Here is a 20427-nt window from a genome sequence, read left to right as displayed (position 1 = left end):
CTTTTTTCCCTCACTGTATGTCTCCACGTCTTTGCTCCCCGACTTCACCAACCCGCCCTGACTGGCGTGGTGAAGTATGGTCAAATAACCCCCAACACGCTTCACAAGGCGTAAGGTGAGGCCCTCACCTTGCGGTAGATTGACAATAAGTGCCGTACATGGACATGATGAATACATCCATCCATAACATGAGACCTTTTTTGCCAGTATAAAAGTATGAAAAAATAAGAATAGGGTTTACCCTAAGAGGTTCAAACAGCAAACATAAACCTTTTGCAAGGAATCATGTCTGTATTAACCACACGTACGTATTTGTAGTGAGCTTGCAAACAAAACAACATGCTCTGAAAAGTCTGTTCGCCTTTTGGCGTTCTCTGTTCTGACACTGGTGAGATTAGACCAAAAAGTAGTCTGTCTGGTGTAGACAAATCAGTTTCAAAGACAATGCCATATATTATCAGAGCATGTTTTTGTTTTTATATTCACCACCAAGGAAGGCTGGGTTTATGAACTTCGCAGATTAAATTAACATCAGAATAATTATTTGGACTGGAGAAATCCGATGAGCTATAAAGCTCTTGACTTAAAGCTTTCGTGACTGCAGGAATTAATATTCTTTGGGTCTTTCGGTAAAGTTACGTAGATACTATCCAAAGAGTGTAAAGCTCTTTTTCACATTTACCATAGATTGGACGGGCTAAAGCCACAATCAGCCAGGAAAGGGGGGAGGGGGATCATGACCAGAGCCCCAAGCGACGTTGTCGACGAAACTGGTCATGGGAGATGAATGAATGGCATTCAAGTTAAGCCTGAATCGAAATCTAGATCGAAATATGTCATTTGTGTTTTTGAATTGTTAGCACAAATTCGTTAAAGCTAATAAACCATCTAAGCGTAATGTTCATATAACGGTCCCATTCATATTCTGCTGTACAATCCACAAATAGACCAACATATTAGGTCTACGTGTTTGCTATGCATATGTCATCTGACACCCTTGCAATCGAGATGTCCCATCTCAAGGGATTATCCAGATAACATTTAAATAATATTAAAAGCTCTAATTTATGCTGACATGTCTTTGCTAGGGGCCATTAATCCATTTTTAAATTAAACATGCTGGTATATGTAACAGTAGGGTGCAGCTGCTGTATATACAGATAATTGCACGTTACTCTGTAGATCTCTGGACTCCTGATTTTGAGTAAAGATCCTGGTCAAGGTAGCCACACACAAAGTGCTTGCCACAAATGAACCACAACAACTTGCTGATCTCGTCAGGGAGCATGAATCCGGTCATCTTTCGCAGCGGCTTTTGGCTAACCATCGAACAAAAACGGTCACTGCATCACGCGCTTTCAGGTTGCAGTTCTGCAGCCGTCTGGAACGCTCTTCCTTCTGACATTAGGAAACCGCTGGAGCTGTGCAACTTTTAAATCATCAGATTGACAAACTCATTTCTTTAGAACTGCTTTTTGTGTTTCGTTTGTTGTCTTTACCCCCACCTCCGAGTAGCACGGTTGGCTACGTGTGCCGCAAAAGAAGTTCAACATACGTACATACAAGTTCAACATACATGATCAACAATCACTGTCACCTACATACAAATGTGGAATATACACGATTGATTTGGAACTATTAGTGTCAAATGCTCAAAAGAGCACTCTGATGTATATTTAAAATCACCTTTGCTTAGGATTGCCTCACCGAGTCTAAGGCCTCTTCTTTCAGAAGGGTCCTCCTGTATTTGTACATTTGACCAATCTTATATTGGCACATTTGAGGCAATCAATATACTCAAAGAGAACAAATACTGTACATGTACGTGGGTAACGGTAACAGCTTGGCACAACAATTCGATTTAAGCATCCTTTGCTGTACTGATACTTTATATTCAGGCCACCTCCCAGCAGCCGCCGTGTGTTTCAGGTTCACGTGAAATGGCAAACAAAAAGAACACCGCATCTTGAAAATTTGCTCCATTTTTGGCGACGGAGACATCGGCAACATTTTCACACGAAGGAACATTCACTGACTCGCACGAATCGGGGCCCCTGTGTCCAATAGGATTGTCATCGAGCCCTGTGTTTCCACACAGGGCTGCATTGACGCCCTCGGTCTTGAATTCCCACTGGGTGCACACATTCCCCATGACAGGTGCCCGCTCACAGAGCGGCCTCCTTAGCGAATCGCTGGGTCGCAGTTATTTGGGCGAGCGAAGCCCTCACCGCACGGGGCTAAATGGAGCCCCCCCCCCCCATCTGACCAATGCGCAGCGTTTTTTGCACCGCAGGCGTGCACGTCATTCACTCTCGCATTTGTGCATATAGTGCGATGTTATAATGCCAATGTTAAGGTCCCCAGTATGTTGCGAAATGCTGTGGGGAGCTGGCAGTGCAGCGGTTCGCGCTCTGCGCAAAACGAACACCGGGATCTTTGTCCGAAACGTCGCAAGGGCGTAATGGCGAACAGACCGGTGGTCTTCCTGAGGTCGTCAGGTCAACCTCCCGCCATGCCAATGGACGCGTTTTGATTAAATGCCACCGTGTCTGTCCGCCCAGCAGTATAAATGGGCACACCGCAGATACAATCGGAAGGTCGCATGTGGTGGGGGTTCAGTGTGAGTGCGCCCAACTCTTTCAAGATGCTTGGCCAGTGTGGAAGAGTAGACCTAATACCTACTCGAGGGGCTTTCTAGAGCTCCCCTCTCATGGAGGCTCTTTCACCGGCAGTGCCATGCGCACGCAATTGCAAGGTTCCACCTTTTACTTTATACTTCAATAGATTCATGTAAACATCCAAATGGGTGGCATTGTGATTCAGGCACTCAACTGACAAATGGTAGGTTGTGAGTTCGCTGCTCAAGCCAATCATCTCTCCAGGGTCAATAAAATTAATACCGCTTGCAGAAAGTCTACAGTGACCATCCGTAGAGAGGCTGGCCTCAACATGAGAATATGGAATTCCCAGGGCTGCTTAGGGACCCCAATGGTATACGCATTGCCCCAAATGCCTTTGTGAGCAGAGAAACACTGTATTTAAATGTTTTATATATGGTATAGTGTATATGAGAGAACATGAATAAAAAATGTAATGGTGGCCTTTAAATGAGTGAGTAGACTCATAAACTTAGAAAATAATTCAGCAATCACCACTAAATGAATAGGCATATTCTATTCTATTAAGCAATGAGTGAGACGAGGTTTTTTAACTCTATGATTGAGATTAGAGTGATATAAGTTTAACATTAGGTTGATCATATTTTTCCAGTAGAATACATATATATCATTTTCATAAATTCGGTTTATCCTCGTGGAACCTGGAATCTGGCTAAAAAATCAGATCAATCTCAATCAGGATTAGACGATAGGGTTGTGTAGCTCATGTATCCCTTGCAATGCTACTATAACATCCAATGGTGTATGTCCCAGAAGGCTACAACATCAATAAATATAACCTATTGCAGGCAAGTCACAGACGACTGATACAAAAAAAGGACATACCTCCTTTGAAGTGTCTAACATCGTGGCTTTTATAGCCGCAGTAAAGCAGCGACGAGGCCTTTTAAGATGCAAAGAGCTCATCCATTAAAACGGCGTGAGCAGGAGCGCGTTGAAGTGGCAGGAAAGCTCAGTGGCTGGGGGTTACTCAGACAAACGCTTTCTCTCCCTTGGCCACTCCACGGAGATGCCCCCGGGGCTACGCAGACAAACAATGTTCAGCAGAAGTGGCTGTCAATCGTAAGGGCTCTGTCACAGGAACGTACGGCGCGGAGATGCGATGTAAATGATTGCCCTGTTTAATTTACCATGGGAGCCGATGCTGCATTGCTTAAGGTAGGTCATTGATTCACAGGCTGAGGCATTCTGGTGTAAGCAAGTAATCATGGTTAGGGTTAGGTCAAAGGTGAGTGGCGAGAGTTAGCGTTGGCGCTATGATTAGGAATGAGGTTTAGTTCTTGGGTTATTCTGAGGGCTATAGTTAGTGCTGTGGGTATCGTTGGTGTTGGAGTTCAGGTTAGTGCTAAGGTTGATGTTGGTGCCAACGTGTAAGCGTCATGGTTAGGAGTCGCGACCTGAGTTTGATTCCAGGCCATGGCTAACATAGTAGGAAGTGTTTTTTGAACCTTTCTTAAGCACCCTCCTACCTGCACTAACCCACACTGACCAGTGTGGTAAAGTATAGTCAAAGAACCCCCATAACTCACACAGTACGGGGAGACCTTAAATCAGCATGGGAATTATGATTATATTATTTGTGTTATTTTAGCGATTGTTCTGGAGCTTGGGACAGGGCTAGAATTGAGGTCAGGGCTAGTGTTAAGTGATAGTCTCATGGCTTATTCAATTAGAGTGGTTCAATAGTTATATGGCTTGGGTTAGTGACACAGTTAGTGATATAGTTATATGGCTTGGGTTAGTCATAGTGTGACAGCACCACAGACTTTGTGTGTGATCAATTCGAAGGCATCGTTAATGACCAGGCTGTTACCGAGACTAGCTCTTTACTGCAAGCCCGCTAACTTGTGCTGATACCCGCTGGGTAAAGGTCCTGTTTAAGTATGTGGCAGAGCAGTGTTCATCCGGCAATGATGTGGACTGACACTCACACGGCACATTTTTGAAAGTCGGCTCTGTGTAAAGGATGTTGTTTTAGGGATTCAAATACCATGCATATATACACACACCACTGTAGGCTGACCAAATCACGAGGAATGTTCCCAATCTTGTCAGATCTCAGACGATAAGGAGGTTTGAGCCTAAGCAGTGTTTGGATGGATGCTCACCTTGCATATTTGTCCAGGAAGGCCACACTGAGTCTTTGGACTCTTTTCCAGGAGGGTCTCACTGCTACATTGGCTTTTATTGTAAGTTGTTGTCAGCCAATTAATGATGAGTTGTGTCTACACAAAGCGGTGGGAGGAAACCGGAGCTCCCAGAGACAATCCACGCGCGTGAGGGGGCAACGCTGTATCCCCATACCGATGAAACAGATGGCAATAAGTCCACTTGCTGTACTGCCTTCTCCTGGCGAGCCAGTGTACGGCACCTCCTCGACACCCACGGGTAGAAGGGAGTTTCACAACATCTATGCGATGATCCACCAACCCCCGATGCTGCTTCCATAGTGCTGGATTACAGGCAGCCACCACCACCACCACCACCAACACCGCCACCACCACCAACACCGCCACCACCACCAACACCGCCACCACCACCACCGCTACCAGGCTATAGGCTGCTGCGGGGCTACATTGTGGGCAGTTCAGTAAAACCCACTGCTGTACTGTACTTCTATATTCCCATGCCTATACTCCTCACCTTCATTAACCCACACTGACCAGTATGGTGAAGTAAAGTCAAATAATCCCCACAACCCGCATGGCGTGGGGAGGTCCTCATCCAGCAGTGGATCGATGAACGGGCTGCACATTGTCTATGGTCTATGAGCAGTTGCGGTATTGTGGTGTCAGCACACTGCTACAATCTCCCCAACCCAGACTGGAATCCAGTTCATGACTCACATCACGAGTAGCATTCGTTATCTGAACCTGGCTTGGCCCTCCCCTAGATATATTCAGCCTAAAATGACGTCTTGTGCAGTGCGGTTATGAACATGAGCCAGGTTCGTACTGTTCTGACCACGCCACACCATTCCCATACGCCATGCCAACCCTCACGAAGCAAGCATTCCCTCCTGGATACGAGAGCAATTTGTCACATTTCCTTCCCGTGTCATGTATTGTTCGTGTCGAGTCCTTGGTCAATACACTGCTGGACGAAGGCTGAGCCACGCCATGGGAGTTGATGTGGTTGTTTGACCACACTTCGCCACGCAAGGCAATGCGGGTTGGTTCAGGCGTGGTGGTTTGGAGGGGCGTCCAAGTTCTGTTCAGAAATCACTCGCCGCTGACACGCGCTCGCTGGGTTCATAGCGCATCATGCTAACCACTGCACCACTGACTCACCGGGCGTCATGCAAACACATTATGAATAGCGATTGCACGTGGACAAGACAAACAAAATGAGGCTCATGAACACCAAAATACGGTCACATTGTCTTGAGCCATTGAGCGGCCTCCGAGCCAAATTGTGATCGGCTTAAGAAGAACTCATCCAGCAGTGGATACAGCAGTGCTCAGCTTGAGAAGAACGCCGGGGAGTCCGGCACGTACAGAGCATTAATCCTGCATGTGAGCAGCATCCTCCTCAACACCACCACGGTAGCACTGTGTTATGCTGTACAAGCAACACATAGGTAAAGGTGCAGCCCTGCAATTCCTTGGTCACGCAACTGCTTGGAGAAGGGCCTCCACTCGAGGGAGCTCTAGAGAGTCCCTCTCGGGAATATTTGGCCTACTCTTCCACACTGGCCAGATGTCTTGGACGAGGTCGGATAACCCACACTTTGCCCCACCACACGCAGCCTGCCAATTGGCTGTGGTGTATCCATACTGCTGGGTGGACAGAGGCGGGGGAGGTGGGTGATATTTATAAAACTTCCACCACTGTTGCATACTCCTGAGATATCTAACTGAACCTCTGCATCTTAAGTAACATACACAAAATGGATATAAACAGTAAAATATTGTTTTTGACACGCAAACTATTCCCTTCTCAACTGCCCGTTAAAGCGACGAACCTTACATTAAGCCCGAGAGGGGGATTGAGACCGTGGCCGAGTTGAACACCTGGACGGGACACATTCCACGTTTTTCAGACGTCTTGACCACAAGGCTGGGAGAGAGAATGCAGCAGCCCCCTGGTCGCTGCGGTAAATAACGAGGCACCTGCCACATGCGACACGACGCGAGCGCACTGCGATCTTTTCAACCGCGACGTTTGTGTGCTAGGGTGGAACGAGATTGTAAATAGAGGGCACGGATGATTGAAATCGCCGCCGCTTGGATGTGGGAGAGTTCAGTTTGGAGTACGTAATCCCACACGAGAGCCCCCCCCCCCCCCGAGGGCTGTCAGCTCCGTGTCTCCACACGGAGGCATTTTCACCGATGCAGGTGCGCAGATAAAGAGGGAGAGAGTGAGTGAGTGCCAGGTGGGTAAGAGATGGGCGTCACAAGTTGTGTTAAATCATCGCAGGTTGTCTTGGGAACAGACTTGTGCACAGTATTTAGTATAATGCGGGATGCAACCTTGTTTTGCGGGGATATTTTAAAATGCACTTAAGTTTCCACTGCACGTGAAAAAAAAGACTCAATAGGAAAATGGCCAAACTTCCCGGCTAGAAAAATTTCGCAATGGGACTCGGTGAGGATTTCCAGGGTAAGTTAAGAATCACACCATCTCGAGGCTGTGAAATCAAATACATTTCACGGTCATCTAAGGCCACCCCCATCCCCACCGCCCACAGGCTTGATAACACAAATAACAGTGTGTAGATATCAACAGTGGTCATGAAGGGACAGACATCCACCATGGGAAAGTGAAATTTGAATCCAGTGGCCACGGACCACCAATAGAGAAGATCACTGCCCCCAGTGCTCATTTCAACACGCGAAGATCATTCTTAATTGTGACACCGATTAATAAGTGCAGTAATATATCAACAAATATATCCTTATTTACATAAATAAAGGATTCTCAGTGATTAACGTATAATAAAATATACAGGAATATTATGATTTATCTCTAGGATTGTCATTCAAGTTGCATTAATAATTTACCTTTAGAAGCACAGAACCACGCCCCATGCAGGTGCTAGTCGTAAATGTCCTTTATGGCTTTAATCTGTGTGCGATGTGGCTGCCTTGTTTTATTTAACCACATATAAATCATTTTTACGGTCAAGTTTCCACCCACGTGATCTTGCGCAACAATGCAAGGTATATATAGTGTCTGCACAGACATGGGAGTAAAAATTTACTTTCTCAAAGTTGCCAAGAGCATAGCTTTGGCACCGGTATTAAAACTACAAATGACTTGCGCCTAACTTTATGTGACACCCTTCATTTAACCAGGTGAGATACCATTGCGACATATGTCTTCTGACATTCCATTTTTACCCTTTGAGAGCACGGTGATTATAATTGATAAGAGCAGACTAATGTAAAATAAATGTGATGTGATATTGTCCTTTAGTTAAGCAGGTAGGAGGCCCTCTTTGGGATGTATATAAATAAATTATCGTATATCTAAAGGTGATGTAACAGAATTTGTTTAACCACCTGAAAGTTCGTTGGGATCTGTAATCTCTTTCTTCAGTGACAGTCATGAATGGTTGTAGTTAAATAAGGCATTTGAATGCTAGTTTTTTTTATTTTACGTGTTGTTCGCCAGTCATTGTAAAATTTGCGACCGGGGGTATGTCACTGACACACCATACTTTGCTTTTGTAAATAATGTCACTAAAATTAATGCCACGCATCTGTAATTAATGTCCAGCAGTGCCGAGTCTATACTATGGTGGAGCGGTTAGCGTGCTGCTGCTGTTAACCCGGCAACCCGAGTTTGATTTCCGGCCACGGCTAACATCAGTGGTGAGTGATTTCAACGCCAGTCCTTACCTCCACCAACTTTTTCTAACTTGTACTGACCAGCGTGGTGAACTATGGTCATGGCGTAGGGAGGAATGACAGACATTAGTAATCTATGTACAGTACCGTTTATCTATTTATTTTACGCAATGGTAAATGTTTGTCATTTTCATCAGCAATGAATAGGGGCCAGTGATGGGAATCTAACTCGCAACTCTGTGAAAAGTGGCTGTAAGTGGGGAGTGTAGTGACCCCTGGAGAGACCCAGCCACTGAATGCCCTCTTAAGCAGGAGGCATTTACGTGGACAGACAAAGGGGTGAGGTCGGTGAAAACGTTCATTTTATGTATTTAAATTTGATGACAGCTCGCTGAGTGAACAAAACATGTTCTAAAGAATACCTGAACAAAATACTCTACACGGATAAAGTACTGCACGATAGTCTCCGGATTATAAGATACATTTCCCCGATATGAAAAGCAGAAGTTGTGGGTGCGTCTTATAGTCTGCGAGGTGTGTGTGTGTGTTTGACAACTTGTGGATAACTTTATTGACACTGGGCACAAGCTTGGAGTGTGTTTTATTTTCTGAAACGTTTTTTTTAATCTGGAGAATTTGGTACATCTACTACAGTACCGTATGTAAAACAATGGTACTGCATATATTGTAAGACTTACTCATGTTTAGATTTATAATTTAAGTCACGTAAACGATATCGTTTACAAGTTTAATATTCTATGACATATCGTAAATTAAATATTTAGCCAGTAATACAGTATATTAAAGAGTAAATAAAGAAACTAGTGCGCATAAACACAAAATGCTGCAAATGTAATAATAATAAAAACATTACATTCTATATATTGTATATAGAATTTAAAGGGTTTGCCATGATTGTAATCGCAGCTGAATTACGAACAGCAAATCTATTTTGGAAGGTAGCATGGGTTTTGAAATGTGTAATGAGTTCACAAAGATAAAAATCAAGGTTGTTGGAGGACATTACTCAATAACAAATGCATAGTCATGGGTGACAGCAAAGACATACATTTAGTTAGGGCATACATAGATAAAGCCATTGGTATGGACAGCTCGAGATCGATGGACAATGGGAGCAGCCAGGAAGGAGTGACCTACCATTGAGGGAAGGCTGCTGCTGATGATGGGAGTCTTATCTGTGTTGGGATCTTAGGGTCCACAAACTCCCAGACTATACGCTCAAGGCTACAAACTCACCCACTTCCTCCCACACTCCTCCCACCGTCTCCTCCCCGCATTGCCACCCACCACCACCACCCCCCCAGCCTCTGGTCTCTACAACACCCCAGCCTCTTTGGCCCCTCCGCCCTCCTCTCTCAACAGAACTGGACGCAAAGGCAGAGAACGCTGGGCGCGCGCACGTCAGCTCGGTAATCATCGGTGAGTGCGATTCCTTATTACAGAACGTCTACAAACAAACTTTGCCACGCACGTTTTAGACGGTGGCATTCTCAGCGTGGGTAACGCTCACATTAATGGGATGTTGTGTGTAGCCCTGCAGTTATTATGCTGCATGGTATGGTTAACACTTAGGTGAACTTCAAAAGGCACGCGCATATGAATGTTAGACGTGTGAGATAATGTATGTCTATGCATTTATTGCAACACTCATATATATTAAAACATGCCATAATCGACACACAGTATATGTATATGGTAGAGAAATACCTACTATACATCCTGTGTAAAGTACCGTAGTGTGCTGTATAATTGCTGTGATAAAACTTAAGAGTACGTGTTTTATTACAAGACTGCCACACACATATACACTGCATATGTATGCCGCTATTGCAGAGGTATTTAGCTGATGTACATATTGTGCTCAAAGAATCACCAGCCATGATTTATCCACTGCTTTATGTATGTGTATAATGTAGTTTTCATTACTTTCATGTGCATTCCACTACATTGTAAAGCTAAGACTAACGTTAAAATAATCTGTTTTTCTTTATATAAATGGATTGTGATTGCTGCGTACGCAAAATCGGCTGGCATACACACACCAACCCAGTCTTCAATCCATATATATGTACACGTCAATTGTGTGCGTGTATATATATACACAACTATGGGGTATATATAGTTTTTATATTCTGGGCAGTGGATTGACCATGGGTGATGATGATGTATATTCTGGGAATGCATGTGGTGAGCTCACCTGCCACTAAAACCATTTTTAGCATAGTCAGTGGTTCGATTACCACTACAGCTGCATGGTAACGTCTCAAGAAATTAGTCGCCTCCTTATCACACTTCTTATCACGACTAAGAGGGTTGCTGTTTGCAACAACTTCACTTGGTGATTTCTCCACTTGAGTTGAGAACTTTGTCAGGTCTCCTCTACTCTTGTGTGTCTTGCCTCTTTCCTCTCACCGCTCCACTTTGGAATTCCTTCCTACCGTCTCTTTTCCCAAGTTCTTACAACCTTAATTCTAGATTTGAAGCTTTCGTGACTGCAAGGATTCATACTCTTTGGTGTTTTCGGTAAAGTCACGTAGGTAAAACATAAACAAAATAAGTGTTTACATCATTAGACCTCCTTTGCCAGTACCAAAATGTAATAATAGGGTTTTTCCCCTTTTTTCTGGCAACAAAACTGGCGTCATCTGGTCGAGCACCAATTGGGTCGAGGCTGAAAAGAAAGCCGTCCCTTGGTGTGGACCAATCCGTTTCAAGGACAATTCATATATTATCATAGTATGTTTTTTGTTTGCATTTTGACTGCAGGTATTTTGGTTAATGCAGACATGAATCCTTGTAAACAAGGTTTCAGTTTTGTTGCCAGAAAAAAGGGGAAAAACCCTATTATTAAAATAAGTGTTGCGCCCGAAACGTCGTGATTTCATTTAGTTTTCATTTATTTTGTTTATTTTTTACCTACGTGACTTTACCGAGAAAAACCAAAGAGTATATTACAACCTTGCTAAATTCAGGAATTGTGTTTCGTGTTACCTCTTGCACCTTCAATGGTGCTGCTTGTTGCTAGTCGCTTGGTATTTAGGCCCTTCATTGACGAGAAAGTAAGAGTCTGTTGCGACTAAAACTGTTGTCTCCGTGTCTCTCTTTTCTTTCTAAAGGCAGAGCTGGAATTAAATAAAACACAGCATGAGAGCATTGCATGTAAAAACAAAACATGAAATATAAAGTTGGTGATAGACTCTATCGTCATCGTTTATTCGATTCCGTGCTGAACTTATGTAACCATAAACTCCCCTTGATGAAATGGGAATGGATCTCAATGGGTCGTCAGATGGTTAAGTACAGAGTGCACTCTATATATATACATTCATAAAGTATTAATACAGAAAAGGCTTAGAGGACCATTCCAGGCGGTGAAAACCACAGTTCCTATTTCGCACGTCACTCAGTCTTCCCCATTCACTTGCAAATACAAAGCATCGAACATTACTAATGCATGTCGATCGGGAGACATGTGAAGATGGGATCTACTCGACCCCAGATACCCGGAGTTGCCATTCCCTGGTTCTAGGCTACAGTCTAAACGGAGACTATGGAATGTGTGTGTGTGTGTACTTCACAAACGGGCTGGTTCATTTGGCAAGGCAAGTGCCAAAATACCCGATCCCAGGTTGATAGTCATAGCAGTGGCGACAGCCTTGCTGGTCTGGCAACTCGCCATACGAGCAGTCTGGTCGGGTGGGTAGCAGCGAGATCTCAATATGCCCTTTTGTGCTCAGGAAAAGTGTGGTTTCTGGTTTTAATTAGCCGAGAGTCTAATTAAAAAGGTGCCATTCAACCTCACTTAATTGCAAATCACGCACCCACTGGCCACATATCATTGTCTTCTCGAGCGCGTGACGCAACATTTAAAATAATAATCAATGTGTGCCGCTCTATATACAGCACATAATAGAGTGAGACGCTTGTCTGAGCATGGCAACTTTAGCTATGAGGGAAATGAAGTGGTTAATGAAGAAGGAATGTCAATCCATGGATTGACATAACATAATGACCCTTGTATGAGCATACTTCATGGCTTTATTGTAATCTTTGTCTGATAACCTCTCAGCAGGCATTCTGTTTTGCTTCACAAGAGCACATTCGCAATTTTCTGTTCTCTCGATTGGAGTCGAGCTTACACATAGACACGCTTTGTTATCATATATGGCAGAAGTGGCACAGTGGGTAATGCAATACACAAACACCACTGTGACCTGAGTTCGATTTCCTGCCATGGCTAACATCAGTGGTGAGTGATATCTGATCTGGTCCTGGGTTCCCTCAACCTGGACTGAACAATTTGGTCAAGTATTGCGGAACAACTCCCCAGGGGTCGGCTATTTTGGCACATGTTTGCCACAGCTTTTGGAGGCATTCATCTGGCATCATCATCATCATCACGATCCATGGGCAGATAGCCCGTAGATGTCCACTGCACATTGCGTCATTTGATTCCACTGTCCTCTGTCTTGTGCCAATATGCTCAAGTAGTGCCACAACTTTCTTTACCGATCTCTTGTGTCGTCATCAAGCCATGCTCTGTTAGGTCTTCCTCGCTTTTCGGTTCCTTCAAATTTTTACAAGCAACACACTTAATCCAGCAGTGGAGTAAAAAAGGATGTAATTTTTTAAATTATTTGATGATGATGATGATGAGAGCGATATGACTGTGGCTTTTCAGGATTGACCACCAGTCGTGGCCAGTTTAAGACCCAACAGCAACTTCTGAGTTCTCCACACAGTTCCAAAATATCTGGCTTCCATAACTTGGACTAAGTTGTTCACCGTAGCACTTTGTTTCTGGAACTGGCAAAGTGTCCCAAGGGCTTGCGTTGAGCCTCCAGTGCCTTTGAATTGTAGGGCCACATCTGTGGAATACAGTCCCTTTGGAACTGAGATGACGGAATTCTTTACCAAGCTTTAAAACAATACTTTAAACAGATTTATTCCTGAAGATTTTTGGTAGGCACGGTATGCCATAAGTACCTAAATTTGTTTCAGCATTACGGTAGTAGATGTGGTCATGATACTGCAGAATTTAGAACCATTTCAATATTTTATATATTTTGGTTCAGTTTTGAAAATGTTAAAATTAATGTTTAAATGTCGAATCATAGAATGACAAAAAGCCTTATCAACAAAGGCAATGTGGAGATTGTGCATTGAGACTTGTGTCCAGTAGTGTAGTGTGGCTGGCATGGGCCTTCGTGCAAAGAGTAAAATGGGGGCCCCCTTGTCCAATTTCCTCCCCTCTTCGTATACGCTCCGATCCATGGGCTCTCTGGTGTAGTTGCACCACCTTCACCACATTCTAGCTTCACCATTCGATGCTGATGAGTCCGGAGCTGAATTCCGCCATTGATGTTGCTCATATTCTGGCCACAAGTTCCCACAGTGACTCCTGCGAGGCCAATTTTAACCGTGCCATTCAAGGTCGACAAGCCCTGCACTGTGCACGTGCAACACGCGCAGGTCACGCGCACGCACAGAGATGCCTTTATTTTTGTTTTTAATTGGGCAGGATGTGATGAAGGCTCCAGACGATGGGTGGCTATTTCTCTGGCATCGCGTTGAGAATGAGTCGGGAGGAGAGAAACGAGGCCCAATAAGCGAGGGCTCCCGCAGGCCTGAGAGCGCGCGTGTGTAATTGAAAGGAATGCGCACAAGAGTGCGGCGCATTTTAATGCGGCATAGCTGTACCTAATGTGCATTAGAAAGAAAAAAAAAATCGCATTCCAAAGAAGCAGGCATCAAAACCTTTTTCAAACCAGTACAGCATTTGAAGGACCTTTTACATGGACGAAGCAAAAAAACTCACCACGTTCAACATTGACGCGGCAAATGTTGTAAGTTCCAAGAACCAGGTAAGAACTCAAAGAGACGAGGAAAGTTTTATTTTCAAGAGTAACCTGGGGTATTCGTCTGCCAGTCGGGAGAGCGTCGATTGCTGCTGTGTAAACCACATTGAGGACTTTATAAGGCGATATCTGTGAAACACAGTACAATAATATTAACATCTACAGTACGTCGCATATCCAACTCACTGGTGCATAAAGGTTTACTCTCCAACACACCGGTGTGCTGAACTCGTAACTAATTGGCACGTTTTGTTTACGTGAGTCACCATACTAAGTGGCTGTGTAAGGTGGTGGAGGGGTTTGACGTATTTATATTTACGCGATCTCACCCAAAAAATGTTTTATCGATAATATTGGTCGCGAAAGTCTACTACGTATTCAACGAAGGCACAGGTGGACTTTATGTAACGGTCGGATATTGTCAATATCCTTAGAAAAAGATAGTTACACCATGCACAGGTGACAGCAGTTAATTGGTGAGGGTGGATATGTGACAGTTAGATATGCAGTGGTGTACACTATATACTGTGAATATATACGAGAACACAAAATTAGGTATATGCTGTCTTGTTTTGAGGAATAAGATCAACATTTTTCATCACAGATGTTAAACAGACTCCACTGTGAAAGCAGGTGGTTGACTTTGAGGTTTTAGCTCAGAAATATGAAACCTGATAAAAAAAAACATTGGCAAATAATGTCGATATATTTTTATTGCGTGGTATATTTGCCAAGAAACTATATATAAAATATTGTTGTTATTCTGTACAAGTGTCATACTATATTGGGCTGATGGCCAAATTACTCTGAATGTGCCCGATCTTGTCAGACCCAGAAACTAAGTTGGGCTGGGCCTGGATAGAGCTTGGATGGGCAACCACCATGCATGCCAGGTTGTCAATGGGCAGCTTGAGGTACTCTGTGGGCAGCATAGGGCATTTCGGCAACATACGCTGTTGCACTATACCTCTATGCTCCCATATTTATGCTGTCCATCTTTACCAACGCGCACGTTAAAGTATGGTCAAATAACCCCTGACCACTCGAACGGCATAGTGAGGCCCTCATCCAGCAGTGGATTGACAAAAGGGCTGTTTGTGAACATAGCGCAGGTCTGCCTCAAATGAAGAGGCCAGGTCACTTGGTGACTCACATTGCGATAAATACAAAGATTTAGATCCCCCGTATAGATTTCACACAATTTTGGAGCAAGTGCTGTTAGCGAGCACCTATGAAGGCCGGCACGGCACACGAGGGGGTGGATGGCCGGAACCACGCCCGGCCGCCTTTGTCTCCCTAGAGGCGACGTTTAAACACCGCACCAGGTACTCATTTGATGCCCAGTCTATCTAGAGGAGGCCCAGTATCGGCTGAAGATATTCGTCACTGGTGTTGGTGCCCTTGAGCGGGAATGGAACTCGGGTCGCCGGGTTCGTAGCGCAGCGCGCTAACCACCGCGCCACCGCTCCTCTCTCTCACACACTCACACACACGTGCATGCATGCGCCTTCTCGCTCGTCAAACAAAATATGCGGGTCAGAGGGAGCTGTGTGTGCTGAGGTGTCAACGGGCCACTGCAAATATGCAGCGGTGCCGTCGTTTTGCAGCTCGAAGGGCATGCGACGGCCGTTGCTTGCCAACCTTTAGGTTTGTGGCAATCCAAGGCGCCTCTTGTGTTCGATCACTTCTGGGTGTCGTTCTGCCGGGCAGCCTATTGAAAGGAGGGGATTGTTCCCTAAGTCCAGAGATCAAGAAGAAGAAGAATAACTCCCCCTGCCAAACCAGTTGGGCGGGCAAAACTGTCGTTAAAACGGGACCACACCAGCAGTATTTAATAATGCCTGGATCCGGTCACCGAACATTTATGGCTTTGTGTGTGTGGATTATTTTTGTTGTATTCTCAACGCTGCCAATAGATTACATTTAGAGTGCTGTTGATCTCATTGACATTTCATTTCAAATACTGTACTGTACTCGTTAAGGCATTGCATTGAAGGCATTGCTTGTTAAGACGTTGATCGGGCAAACACAAAATATATTTTACTAAAGTAAAAAAAACGAAACTACATTGTTTGTCTCTCTCTGCATGTCTCTCTCCGAGCCTGCATTTACATACAGTTCTCACCTGATGACGGTTGCTTGTGTTGCAATCGAAACGTCATGTTCTATTATTTATTATATTTTTTCTTTCGACGTGACTTTACCGAAAGAACCAAAGAGTGAACTACATTAATTTAGCCATAACATACTGTACACGCGCCTTTTAAGTTGGGGAGAGCCTTAGACGCTGAATGTTATTCCCTTGGTAAGAATAACCATTTATGGGCAGCTATGCATTACTTTTATAAATATGAATTAATTAAATACAATTGGATTTGAGATGTAAGTGATGACATGGGATGGAATAATCTTCAAAAGGAATAAATATAATTAAAGTTTCTTACAGGGAGGGTGAACCGTACACTTCTTCGTGTCCCCTATGTGTCTACGTTATCTTACACAACCAGTTTTTAAAGTACAAGCTTGTTAAAACAAGATGGCATTGTCTCCGTTCACTTCGCAAGAATGACAAGTCCAGTAAAATCGAGTTTACCACCAAATTTGACGGTGGTCACAAGGCAGGTTCATCTTGAGCAAATGACCTTACAGTTCCACCAAATGTTATTTTAAAAATGTGGGTTAATGTGCTCACTCGCTTACAGAGCAACACTTAGCACGCTTGGATGAGCGTGCAAAGAAGCACACCCCACACTCGTAGACAAGACCACGTTTGATCTACTCCGCCACCAGCATATACTGGCACTTGCGTGTTAAAGTATACTTTATTTACTTAATGAATTGAAATTTGATATTGGGCCAGGTGGCACTGTAAGTAGAGTGCTCGACTCACAATTGAAGAGTTTATAGCTCAGCAAAAATGAGTGCCCCCTTGTAGGAAGTCAACAGTGGTTGTCCTTTGGAAAGACTGGCACCTGCCATGTGAATGTGGAATTTTCACCACTGGCTCAGGGGCTGCCAACGAAAATGTGCGCCGCCCCAATGCCCGTTTAAGCATAAACACTTGGGGATTTTGACCTTAAATTTACCATTCATGACAACCCACAAGGCAGTACAACACGATCCATTGTTGAAATGTACATTTGTGCTCCCATGCCTATGTTGCCTGTCTTCATCAATTTGCATTGACCAGCATAATGAAGTATGGTCAACGGCCATGAATCGCACTGCGCGGAGAGGCTCTCTCAGACAGCAGTCATTGATTAGTGGGCTGTGCATGTGACAACTCCTCTAAGTTTACTTGGAATATCGTAACCACCTCGCCAACAATACTTGTGCGATGTATTTTAAAAGGAGGTAACATACAAAATGTGGGGAATTGCAACATGCTCCCTGGATTGCACCTGTAATTGTGGGTCAATTTCTCAAGAATACTGCCCTGTCACTAGATCACAATGGCCTACACTCACAACCAAAGTCACGGAATCATGTTTTAAGTCAAATATCAACTTACCTTTCACAGATAATACAGCAGAGCTGGGAAAACAGAACACAAAAGGGTAAAGTTCAAATCCGATTCACATGCACGTGATGTCATAGCACCTTTTAACATGCGTTGCAGTTGCTCAAAGCTTCCAATCTCTGGTCTCAGATGTAAGGTGTTTACCACTGTGCGATGGAGCCACCCTCAACAAAACACGATCTGGCCGCATCAGTGATGCCGCAGCCTACGTGATGAGATATTCATTGTCGCTCTGCTTGTGCGTGCTTTTCTGGCAAGGGCACTGCTCATAGGTTCACTGTCGACTCCTGGACGCAATGGACACCATGATGCAAGCGCTGAAGGACCTCAAGCTCCTACAACTCCAAACGTCCATGGACAGCGGAGGCACGGCCAGCGTAGCCGACGCTGCCGCCGCCGCTGCTGCTGCACACAAGCGGGGCTTGCATCAGGCCACGTACCCCACCCCGCCAAACCACGTCAGCTCAACAAGCTGCAACAGCTGCACAAGGAATTCATTTCGAAGAGAGGAGAGCGACACCTGCCACCACTGGGCCTCCCGGGCAGAGGACGGGCCCTCGAACGTGCGGCGCGCCGACTGGACGGCGTGCCTGCTGTCGGCAGAGGGCAGGAAGCGACAGCCCATCGTGCTGGGAGACAACAGCTTCGCCGACCTCATCACGGACTGGATAGAAGCCGCCGAGCCACCGTCCGAGAAACTGCCCAGCAGCAGCGTGAAAGCGTCCTCGCCGCTGGAGAGCTGCAAGAGGCTCTTCGGCATGGGTGGGAGCCTGCAGCGGAAACTCTCTAGCCTCAGGCCAGGCAGGAAGGTCCACAGCAAGGCGTACAAAGTTAGGGACGGCGAGCAGGCGGTACGCAAGCATCCCACCGAACAGCTCAAGGCGGAGGCGAGAAAGTGCCAGGCGCCTTACGACCTGTTCAACTCGCACGCACGGTGCCAGGCTGCACGTGTACACAAGGCATTGTGAGGCGTTTTGCGTCGGGGCAGTTGAACAGTCGGTGTTCAAAGGTCACGAAGAACTTGTGCCCCGTGTACATTTTCAGACATCAACAGTGGCTTGATTTCTCTTGGACCCTTGAATTGGGCATTTATTGAATACGATATGCTCAATAATTATGTCAGTGGATTTGAAAGGAAAGTGCCCTGAAAGGTTTTAGCGTTGCAGTGAAAATGGAAACTGGGTACCCTGGTGGTGGCCACCTGTTTCAATGTATCGGGTAACCTTTAGGTGTTGTATATGAACTTGAGACCGTTTAAAAAAAGAAATCGCAACAGCTGACGCTCTTTAATGAGCCACTTTGTTTTCGTGAGGGCTTTTTGAACAATTGCTTAATGGAAGAGCGTGCAGAAATTCCAACCACAGAAACCCCCTCCGATAGAAAAGTCAATTTAAAAAGGAAATCGCTGGGCGTCAACTCTCCAAAGTGTGCCTTCAAAACAGGACTTAACTTCCACTTAAAACCTCGACTCAAACCAGCTGTGTTGGCAAAGGGCCTTTCTCGGCAGCGCGATACAACTCGTAACGACGTGCTGAGTATACATCACGAACTAGCAACACGCAGCCGTGTTCTTTTCAGATGAAGCACAAGAGACCTTGATTACATATTTTACAAAGTTACAGCGGCAGCGTGGACTGAATACTGTGGCTGCCTGGTGATCCGTACTTGATAAAGTTTAACATTTGGCAGCGGTCGGCTTTCCAAAAATAAAAAGTATTAAAATGTTTATATTGTTGCAGTTGTTTTGCAAAGATTAAAATCGTGTACTTGTTCAAAAACGTTGTAAACCTAATTGCGATTCTTTCGAGGGGAAGGCAAAGGCATGCACATTTTTGCACGCCTGAAACGCACCAATATGCACAGCTGGATGATGAATTTTAAGTCGTAAATTGCATCGACTACTGTGTTTATTAATAAAAATGGACAGTGGCTTTGCAAAATATGTTCAATAGAAATATATCCCTATTGGAACAATTAAAACTAGGCATTAACTACAGCTTTACCTCCAATTATAAAGCATTAGAACGCCTCACAAAGCATGTATTGTACATCAAATGCTCTTATCCACAATGGACAAAAGAGTTGGAAGATAATTGAAGAGTAATTTTTCACGTAATCTGTGAGAATGCCTCTTATCCACGATCACGTGATATTGGCAATTGCGAGATGTCGACCTGAAAAGAACAGGCCTGAGGACTGGCTGAGCCAAGTTGTGGATGGGTTTACTGTATTCACTCGAAGTCCAATACACTCCTGGCAATGTTAACAGTTTAACGCATCGGCTGCTTTAACGTATCTCACAATTAGTCTGAACACTTGAAAACTTTTTATAAGATGCAATGTAGCTGCTTCAGGTTGTGTTATTAGTTAACAAAAAGTACACTATTTTCGGAGCAATAAGCTTTCTTCAATAACTCACCACCTGCTCATTAACTATTAAACACAAGCACAGGAATGCTTTATAGTTAAACTACGATAGTGATATTTGTACAATTTCCAAAACATGTGTTAAATATAAACTTGCCTACGCAGCACCACCTAATAGTAGATTCACTATA

General features: G+C 44.6%; 1 protein-coding gene across 3 annotated transcripts; it reads left to right on the top strand.

The window, feature by feature from the left end:
* The first annotated feature begins 9410 nt into the window (after window positions 1-9410).
* On the top strand, window positions 9411-19595 carry LOC116947436 (PAK4-inhibitor INKA2-like). Of its 3 annotated transcripts, XM_032963177.2 has the most exons (3): window positions 9411-9910; window positions 17870-17906; window positions 18128-19595. In XM_032963177.2, exon 3 carries the CDS (start codon window positions 18166-18168, stop codon window positions 18835-18837), a length of 672 nt encoding a protein of 223 aa, XP_032819068.1. In that variant the 5' UTR covers window positions 9411-9910; window positions 17870-17906; window positions 18128-18165; the 3' UTR covers window positions 18838-19595. The 3 variants fall into 3 exon arrangements, with proteins under 3 accessions (XP_032819068.1, XP_032819067.1, XP_032819066.1); XM_032963176.2 differs by lacking the exon at window positions 17870-17906 and having other exon boundaries at window positions 18142-19595; XM_032963175.2 differs by lacking the exon at window positions 17870-17906 and having other exon boundaries at window positions 9415-9910.
* The last annotated feature ends 832 nt before the right edge of the window (window positions 19596-20427 follow it).

This window comes from Petromyzon marinus, chromosome 30 (assembly GCF_048934315.1).
Source record: "Petromyzon marinus isolate PM22_M1 ecotype Great Lakes invasive population chromosome 30, UKy_Petmar_22M1.pri1.0, whole genome shotgun sequence".
NCBI lineage: Eukaryota > Metazoa > Chordata > Hyperoartia > Petromyzontiformes > Petromyzontidae > Petromyzon > Petromyzon marinus.
Note: the sequence above shows the minus strand (reverse complement) of the source record. Positions and strands in the feature narration are given on the sequence as shown.